The following is a 9,914-nucleotide window of genomic DNA, read 5'->3' as shown; positions in this document are numbered from 1 at the left end:
CTGTAGTCCCAGCTACTCGGGAGGCTGAGGCAGGAGAATGGCATGAACCTGGGAGGCGGGGCTTGCAGTGAGTGGAGATCGTGCCACTGCACTCCAGCCCAGGGCACAGAGCAAGACTCTGTCTCAAAAAAAAAAAAAAAAAAAAGAACCACTCAATATTGACTGTCCTCAAACCAAAGTCATTGCTCTTGGCAGACCTGGATACACCTTTGAACAGGCCGACCCATTCGATTCGATTACGTAGGGAACAGTTCCAGTTAGTTTTGTATCTCAGATACCCTTCATCCTGTAGAGGCAGGGTAAATATTTTTGAATGAATAACTGAACTGCTCTGGGCCTGCTGGCATACTACGCTGCTCAAAGTGAAATATTCAATAGATACTTGTTATAATTTCCTCATAAAATCAGGTGTTGAGCTCTGTGCATTGTCTGGGGTTGGCTTTTCAGGACACGGCCATGCATCTGCAGTTCTCAGAGTCTGCCCTCCCACTCTGGTGACACGACGGCATCAGGAGTGGCATGTGTGTGTTGTGGAAGCTTGTATCTGGGAGGCATTCATAATTATGCTGACACAGGTAGATGAGAGAAGACCTAGGACATCAGTCATCAAGGGAGAGGACTTGGGATGAATGAGATCTGGGGCAATGCCCCCCAGAAGTGGAGTGGCCAGCACTCCCAAGTCTATGAGGTGGACGGTGCCTAAGCTGATGACATGGGGTCACTTTAGTTATTTTTGGTCATTGCATCCTACCCCCCCTGCCGTGAAAACACATGGCCAGGAAGGGAGACATAACTACCTAGAAAAGGAGACTCTGATATTGACAGGGTAGCATTGCAGTGTCTATTCTGAGAGGACATAGTTGGTTAAATCCACCTTCAATAAAATCTGCCTGAAGTATTTCCTGAGCCTGGTCTTGTATTTCTTGCCATATAGCAATGACTCCCAACCTGGTGGCACATCAGCCCTTTCCCAGATCTACTGAACTAGTATCCTTAGGTCTGAAGTCTGGAAAATATGTTTCTTAAAACACTTCCTGTCCATTTCAGATGCAGCTAAGCCAGCTCTTACAGCAGGCACTAGGAGCTGACATGGTGTGGATGAAACCAGCAGTTTGAGTGTTCTGGAGTCTCCGCTTTAAGTTCTGAAGCAGGAAGTCCTGATAGAGAAACCTGCACTGAAGAAGGTTCTTTGGCTTCCCTCAATGCTTTTTTTCCCTTCAGTAATTTTTGAGACTAGAAAGAGGTCATGAGCCCAAACATTTAAGGACTGATGTAGAATTGTCTGAGGTTCTAGGGCAGTACTTGCTAAATATTTGAGCAGATCTAAAACTGCTTCCTGAAGATTCTCTACTGTATTTTGCAGGTTTCCATCTACGCCACCTCCATAAGGTGGGATGGTCCAGTTCCAGGAAGGATGTTGCTGATGATGGCTCCACTGGCTTTCATCAAGAGCTAACAGTGATGTAAAGAACATTTAGGCATCTTCTGCTGGGCGCAGTGGCTCACGCCTGTAATCCCAGCACTTTGGGAGTCCTAGGTGGGTGAATCACGAGGTCAGGAGATCGAGACCATCCTGGCTAACACGGTGAAACCCCGTCTCTACTAAAAATACAAAAATTTAGCCGGGCCTGGTGGCAGGCGCCTGTGTGGGCTGAGGCAGGAGAATGGTATAAACCCAGGAGGCGGAGCTTGCAGTGAGCCGGGATCCTGCCACTGCACTCCAGCCTGGACGACAGAGTGAGACTTCGTCTGAAAAAATTAAAAAACAACAAGGACATTTAGGCACCTTCGAGAAGCTGCATTTAAGGATACTACCCATTATGTTATATATAATTCAAATACACACATAACAATTTTCTCCAAAAAGTGTTTCTTATTATTAGATATTGAGATTATATGACTCATTACTTTAAACTTTGTCTCTGCTACTAGGTAGCTCAGAGCTAAATTTTGTGCTCGTAACATAATAATTAAGTGTGAGATAAGAAGGCAAAACACAATAGACATTGTAATGTTTTAATTCCTCAGGAAAATAAAAGTGTAGGTGTGCATTAAATGGTTAAAGATAAAAATCTCAGAATGCTGTAACCAGGGAGGGTTTCCAATGTGCACATGAGTGCCAGAGAAGGATGTTTTTTGAGTAAAGACTTTTTTGAAATAGTAAAAATTACAGTTAACCTTGAGCTGGGGGAACGCTTTGCATATTGCCTCATAATCCTCACCAGGGTCACCTATGTTCAATTATCCCCACAGACGGAAGATGAAACAGACATGGAAGTTTAATGAAACACATGGATATATGACAGCATCAGTGTGGGAGCTCCAGCCTCCAGGGCACCAAAACCCACCTTGAACCATGGTGCGGTTCTCCCGCACAATGCTGAGGGGTGCTCCGTCTCCAAGCCGGGCCATGGGGCCACCACTACAGCTGTGTCCTTACCCAGACAGCATCTGGACATAGGCCATGCTGGGGAACCACATCAATCCAGGTTTCCCGCAGGTCACAAAGGGCTGCATGTGCATTTCTGTTGATGCAAAAGTGTCCTTGCTTACTAGAGAGACTGTTATTTTCAGACTTTCTTTGAATGATATACAATGGTTGGTTGAAATTACCATGCTGAAAAGCAAAGATCCCATGGATCACCCACCCTAATCTGAATTGCGCCATTTCTAGGGAAACCCCAAAATTAATGGTTCTGAAAACTTGGCATCCGCTTTTCTAGAAATAAGGCAGATCAACATAAAAACCTATCTTAAAGTGCCAGCGATTCTCTAAATAGATGGAATTAAGTCACAAACATGCGCAGCCTTTGCAACTGGCAATACTTTTACTTACATAGTGGCACCCAATTTTCTCTCCTGGGGTGGAAGTCCCCCCCTCAGTCCCTGCTATGAGCCAGCACAGTTATGGGAGAATTTGATGATAATATAATAGTAATCTAATAGTCTAGCCATTATTCAAATTGACCCTTTAATTTCCGATTGGTATGACCTACCAGTTTGAAATTACTTTAGGCAAAAGAAAAAAATATTTTAGTGAGTGTATATAGGAGGAGTCCTTAACCTGGGACCCATGAGCTTCCTAAAATATATGCAAATTATATGCAATGTTTTGTTGCTATGTGGTACGTGGTTTTAGGAGTCCTTCTGGAATCTAGCTTTCATGGAGATTTGTGACCCCATAAAAGGTCAAGTGTCATTGCCAAATAACCTTTTTTTTTTTTTTTTTTTTTGAGGCGGAGTCTTGCTCTGTCGCCCAGGCTGGAGTGCAGTGGCCGGATCTCAGCTCACTGCAAGCTCCGCCTCCGGGTTCACGCCATTCTCCTGCCTCAGCCTCCGGAGTAGCTGGGACTACAGGCGCCCGCCACCGCGCCTGGCTAGTTTTTTGTATTTTTTTTAGTAGAGACGGGGCTTCACCGTGTTAGCCAGGATGGTCTCGATCTCCTGACCTCGTGATCCGCCCGTCTCGGCCTCCCAAAGTGCTGGGATTACAGGCTTGAGCCACCGCGCCCGGCGCCAAATAACCTTACAGTATTTGACTATCTTAAAAATCCTGGTAGTGATGCTTAAAAATTCTAGTAGTGATTAAAACCATCAAACCTTTGTCAACTCCTGGAAATCACAGAACCTTAGGTTGCACGCCACTCTGAAGAAACCATGTCATGTGAATTGTAAATCCCTCAGTGGTCTCTTCCTGACCAGTTTTCAGTGTCCTCCTCAAAAAGAAGCACAAGTCACTGAATTTCTCTTTTATTTAAGCATTAAGAAATTGGAGCATAGCAACTTAGAAAACTTTCTCAAAATGTCCTTAACAGCAATGAAAAGATCTCATGTGTCACGTGTCAAACCTTTTTTTCTGTTGGTTTTTTATTGAGGCTCATTGACCAGAGAAACATAAATATTCCACTGATCTGCTTTTAAAGTAGAGAACAAGGCCTACAAACTCGATTTAATAAATGCAAATTACGAAAAATGTGCTTAGTGTTGTATTGTGGCCAGTTAAGAACAGGAGATGCTGGGACGGAGCCTGGAGAAAGAGCGGGAAAAGAAAGGAAATGAAAATGAAGCAGCTGACAGGGACATCAGGGAGACACAGGTGCAGTGACAGGCACACTGCAGCAGAAGCTCAGCTTGGAAGACAGAGGCTGCAGAAAGTCGGTCCCTCTAGGATGCCACCAGGGAAAAGCCTTCAAAACGTTGTTGTTACTGTGACCAAGGGCAGAAGTCTAGGCATTTTAATTATTGGTATTTGCACTAAGTGCAAGATGAGACCAAGTCCAGCCACTCCTGCCTTCGGCTTGGAGTCAATGCACTCTTGCCCTACCCTCTCAGCTCCAGACCGTGTGCCCTGCCCAGGATGGAGCACTCAGAGACCATCTGGGTGGGGGTGGAACAACAGCAGCATCATCACTTCAGCAAGCATTGCTAGTTTTGCCCCCTAGTATTAATATATTCATTTCAAGTAAAAGAAAACTTATCTCCAAATTCAAAGAAGTCATTCAATGGGTAGGGTTTTTTTGTTTTTGTTTTTGCAACTTATCTGGCAGCTGACCTAGCTCCCAATGAATTAAATGCCTCACATCTAACTAAATGTGTGCCTAGAATGAGAAAGGGGGGGAGGGGGGGAGAGAGAGAGAGAGAGAGAAAGAGAGAGAGAGAGAGAGATTAGAGCAAAGACCTCCCGAGAAAAATACAAAATCTGTTTTTAAAAATGTAAGGCTTCAATTTAAAATACAATTAGGACTTGATACATTTAAAGTCTATCAAGATAAACATTAAACCAGTTATTGGCTTTTGCAAAGTAAGTCAAAACTTGAGGTAATACATTACTCTTCTATAACCAGCCTTATCTGATTATAACTTTATTTCCTTCTCATCCTTCGAGTTAGACATTCTCAGATACATGGAAGAAATATGTAGAAATCAGCCTCCAGTTAGCGGGGGAAAGGGTATGGTTACGAAACAGCAGAGGAGCTTTACTCTCTATTCAAATAATACACAGAAAAAATGTAATCAGCCAAGCGGTTTCCATGGAAGCGCTCATTGACCAGGGTTCACCAGCGCCTGGTGATGCCTACCCTTCCCCTTTGGCGACTGGAAATTCGGTTAACTGAGTTTCAGGGATTTCTAACACCCTCAACATTTTTCTGACTTGGGAGAAAACAAAATCACAAATGTAGCACCGGGTCCCAGCTCTGCAGGAGGCCACCGTCGCGGCCACCTACCCTGGGCCATCGCCCACCGCACTGTCCAGGGTGCCCGGCAACGGCTGAGGGTGACACCGCAGGGGGTGCAGATGTAGCCCTGGGGAAGGCCCACCTCCAGGCAGAGGGTCTCTGGGACCTAGACGAACCCTGGGGCTGGGGGCGCCGAGAGGCATTTTCTTAGTTGCTTAATTCCCCACGAACTGCATGGACACTCGGGGACGCCAAAAGGAGGCCAGAGTGGGGCAGAGGTGAGCTACTGGGATAGATACCACCAGTGTGACCGAGAAAGGCCCGGGCTGCCTGCTGGTGAGGGCAGGAGGGGGCCGTGGCCGTCGGGCGAGTCTGGCTGCACCCCACGCGGGCCAGCTTGCTCACGGGTGTCCCGGAAGTGGGCGCTGGCGGCCAGAGGAGACTGCGGTCTCCCCCGAGGGTCCCCAGGCGGAGTGGCGCGTGCAGGAGGTGATGTGGGATCAGGTCTGGCCTGTCCCCGCAGGACCGCTGGGCTCACAGCGTGCTCAGGTGCCGCCGTGAGTCCAGGGCCCCGGCCCGGCCCCGCGCTGCAGCCGCCGACTCCACGCCGCGCAGCCACTCCGTGCACTTGCGCACCAGGCCCTCGTCCACCACCTCCGGCTCCTCCTCGTACTCCACGTCGTCGTACCTGTGCCGCTCGTTGAGCAGCGACACCTTGAGCATCGGGCGCAAGGACCCGGACCGCGGGCTCAGCTGGGGAACCTGCAGGCCGCCGGACAGCAGCTGGGCGCGGGGCGGAGGGTCGCGGCGGCCCAGGCCAGCTGCTGGGGACGCGTCAGGGTCGCTGGCGGGGCCGCCCCTCCGCAGGCCCGCGGCCCTGGCCCGGGGACAGGGAGTGAGTAGGCGCCTGGGTTCAGCCGAGGGTGAGGGGAAGGGCCTGCGAGGCCGCGCCAGCAGCTGCTTCTCCAGATGACGCCTCTGGATGACCAGGACGGCCTCGGGGGTGAGGTTCAGGGAGAAGCGCGCAGCGGTGTCAGGACCGGCCCCCGTCCCCAAGGAGGTCCCTGCGGCGGTGGTCCCCGTCCCTGCCGAGGTCGCCGCGTAGGTGGTCCTCGATGGGCTGTGGCCGGAGCCGGCTGGCCGGGGCTGGGCGCACGTGGCTGGGTTCAGCGCGCGGCAGGGCGAGGCCTGGGGGGAGACGCCCGGAGGGGCCGGCAGCTGCGTCCTGTCCCGGCCGGGGCCGCGCCGGGCCGGCGGCCTCTTGAGCGTGGCGGAGGGCCAGGAGCTGGAGAGGAGCCCCTCGGGCCTCTGTGGGGGCCTCTTCTTGTCCCCCGCGGCGCAGGGCCTCCGGGGTAAGTGGCGCGCGGCTTGGGCCCCCGGTGCGGGGGCGGTCTGCGGCGGCACGGGAGGGAAGGGCATGGTGCTGCGGAGACGCGGGATCCTCAGCCCCTAGAAGAAGAGGCGGGTGTTCAGCCACTGTGCGCGGAGCGGGTCCCCGCAGTTCGGTCTGCTGCGCCACACCCACCTGCGTCCCGCCGCGGCCTCTCCGGCTTCCTCACATCCCGGCGACCAAACCCGGGGACTCCAAGAGAGGAGCTCCCACCCTCCCCTCCTCCTGGGGCCAGGGGCTCCCCTCTGACTCGGTGCTTCCGAAACTGGACCCTGCGGGAACCGCCTCCCGCCGTCCGACTGTGGGCGAGTCGCGGCGCCCCGGGGTCCCCACGGCTGAGACGCGGGCCGGGCCCGCAGGAGGAGGAGCCCAGCGCGCTCGCTAAGGACGCGGCCCTGCCAGGCCCCGGGCTGTGCCCAGCTGGTGTCACTACCGACTGTTGAATGGGAGCAAAGTGCCAGGACAGCAGAGGGCGGAGCGCGCGCCAGGCATCCCGGGGCTCCCCCAGCTGGCGCTCCGGTGGCCCGAGGTTAATTTAGTCCATCGAAAGCCAGAAGCAGCCCCCTGGGGGAGCCGGCAGCCTTCCGGAGTCATAGGTGGAGGCCCTGCACATTTGAGAGAAAATCCCTCGTAGCCTTCCCCGTGCCTTCGAGACAGCAGGAAAGGCACCGCGAGTAAATACAGCTCTGCTGCCCCACACATCCTGCTTCACAGAGAAAAGCGGGCTGGAGCTGAGAGGGGAGAAAAGACCTTCGGTGAATCTTACATAGTGTTCATGGCCACCCCTTGAGGAGTCACTTTCAAATTCTATTTGAATTTAATTATATCTAAGTATCTATGAACAGGCAAAATAGTTCAGTTTCAGCTATATAATGCTGATTACATAGCAAGTATTAGATATTAAGTCCCTTTAATGATTCCTGTGAGCAAAACAATATATTTATCACTGTAGCAGAGATTCAGAATTAATGAGATAAATCTTCACTGTCAATTTACATTCTGGTTGTAGACACATGAAGACATCCTATGATATTCAAATATTTGTTTAATAAATAATTGAACAATTGCAAAGTGATGGATCAAAAAGTCAACGTTTCATGTGTGCAGTCGCTGCATTACTTCAGGATAATCATCAACTGCTTAGATCTCCACAAAGTACTTTCCATGAGATACGCTTTTCTGATGGAAACCAGGTGTGTGATGGTTATGGCCCCAGGTGAGCTCCAAAGCACATTCAAATGTGGGTAAACACAAATGTGCCCTGTGCCAATAGTCACAGCAGGACAGCATCGCCCTCCCCCCCAGTGCCTCAGTCTCCCAGGCAGCAGCAACGCCTCCCCCTGTTGACTGTTGGTGGCCTCAGAGAACTGCACTGTGGATACAGGGGAGAGTCAAGGAAACCTGGTAGGTGGTGGGAAATGCTTCTCACCAGAGCTTGGGTTGGGGTGACAGGTTTGGGCTCCATCATCTCTACCAGCACCTCCCAAACCACCCCAATACAGCTTTGAAACAAACCTCCCAGTTCACAAGCACCTTCCCTCCATCCCTGCCAGCCTGTCTCTGCCCGTGGGCTCAGGCTGTTAATTGGCTTGACAGGTGAGGTCCTAAGATACTGAAAGCTCCCCCACAATGTGTTTTATTCCAGGTTTTAGAATCTCTGGATGGGTGTGGGAAGAGGCACGTCAGTGGCAGCAGGAGGTCCACAGTTCTGTGCCTGGAAAGTGGAGGATTGGAAGGGAGTGTGAGGAAGGAGAGGACGGGGGTAGGGCGAGGGGAGGTATCAAATATCATTTATGGGGGTCACAGCTGGAGAGGCAGGCTATGGAGAAAAATCAGCGAACACTTGGACACTCAGACTTCTGAGTTTGGAACCTGGCAGTTCAAAAGCGGTGACGGTGCTGGTGGCAATGTGCGAAATTTGTGGGCTGGTGGGGTGTTCTCTGCTTCCTGTCTCCTTACTCTTAGGATGCTTCAGAAGGAATGACAGTTTGGGGGTGAGAGTGGGTTAGTGGCCTCATAATGCTTCCAACTTCCACTGCTATCTCCATTCTGCTGGGACACTGGGCCTACAGAAGCAAGGTAACTACGCACCTGCCATCACACGGCTCTAACGGGACGGAGGAGATAAGACTCCACCCCAGGAGTGTGAATCCAAGACCAGATTGCAACTTTTACACTAAAGCTGAGAGGGAAAAAGTCTTGTTAGATCAGGATGACTGGATTAAGTGACCCCTCACCCACAAACTAGTAGCGATTTGGGCCTTTTTAAGCCAAGAAAAGTGATAGTTTGTCAGATTAATGCACATGTCTGACCGGACGAGGAACTGGGATTCTCCAAGTCCTCCGAGACGACTCATCCCAGCCCAGAAGCTTGGAGACGTGGAAAGCTGTAAGTCTGTGTGACCCTTAAGAGGCAGAAAAGTACATTCTGAGTGTCCGCTACCTTGTCACCAGGCCAGGTAGGAGGGGCAGTGCCTCTTCCCTGTCTCCCCAGAACCCCCAGAGCAAAGCATGCCCCTATGAGGGGTTCTGAGCTCGGGTTCTCATGGCAGGCTGCAGCCCCAGGAGTGACGGAGGAGTTAGCATTGCCGACGGACTCTCCCCTCTTCATACTCTGATAAAAGCACCCAAATGACAGCATCGCTTGTCCCCTGCCCAGCTACTTCTGCTACTTGAAACCTTCAGCTCCTTATAAATTAGAAGTTAGAAAGATTGGCTTGGGCCTGGAATAGAACGTGTGAAAGCAGCCTCTGTCGCTGGCCCTCACTGGTGCTGTGGCTGTTAAAGAATCCGTTACAAATACCCTTCGGTTGACACAAGCAGCTGGCAGCAGTTCCCAGCAAGGAAAGCCACGCCAAAGAGATGGCTACGTTTAACTTCAGAACAGCAGGTGTAACTGAAAAGCGATTAAAGAAATATAGTAGCTGGTTGCAGTAGCTCACGCCTGTAATCCCAGCACTTTGGGAGGCCAAGGCGGGTGAATCACCTGAGGTCATGAGTTCAAGACCAGCCTGACCAACATGGTGAAACTCCGTCTCTACTAAAGATACAAAAATTAGCTGGGAGTGGTGGCATGCACTTGTAATATCAGCTACTTGGGAGGCTGAGGCAGGAGAATCATTCGAACCCGGGAGGTGGAGGTTGCAGTGAGCCGAGATTATGCCATTGCACTCCAGCCTGGGCGACAGAGCAAGACTCCATCTCAAAAAAAAAAATAAAATAGTAAAATTTAGCTTATAGTTTACAAGGGATTTCTCATAGCTTGCCCAGAACACAATAATTATAACTATTCATATATAATATTAAATAGTAAAGCTTGGGTACTAGAATACTGAGATCAGCTAATC

The 9,914-nt window shown here is 50.8% G+C and overlaps 1 protein-coding gene across 1 annotated transcript; it reads right to left on the bottom strand.

The window, feature by feature from the left end:
- Window positions 1-3,734: 3,734 nt before the first annotated feature.
- PRR18 (proline rich 18) lies at window positions 3,735-7,005 on the bottom strand. The gene is made up of 2 exons (XM_028846984.2): window positions 6,703-7,005; window positions 3,735-6,626 (listed from the first exon to the last, which is right to left on the bottom strand). Exon 2 carries the CDS (start codon window positions 6,594-6,596, stop codon window positions 5,712-5,714), a length of 885 nt encoding a protein of 294 aa, XP_028702817.1. The 5' UTR covers window positions 6,597-6,626; window positions 6,703-7,005; the 3' UTR covers window positions 3,735-5,711.
- Between the last annotated feature and the right edge of the window lie 2,909 nt (window positions 7,006-9,914).

The sequence above is a fragment of the Macaca mulatta genome, chromosome 4 (assembly GCF_049350105.2).
Source record: "Macaca mulatta isolate MMU2019108-1 chromosome 4, T2T-MMU8v2.0, whole genome shotgun sequence".
Lineage (NCBI taxonomy): Eukaryota > Metazoa > Chordata > Mammalia > Primates > Cercopithecidae > Macaca > Macaca mulatta.
The sequence above is the reverse complement of the archived record's forward strand: the minus strand, read 5'-3'. Positions and strand labels throughout refer to the sequence as shown.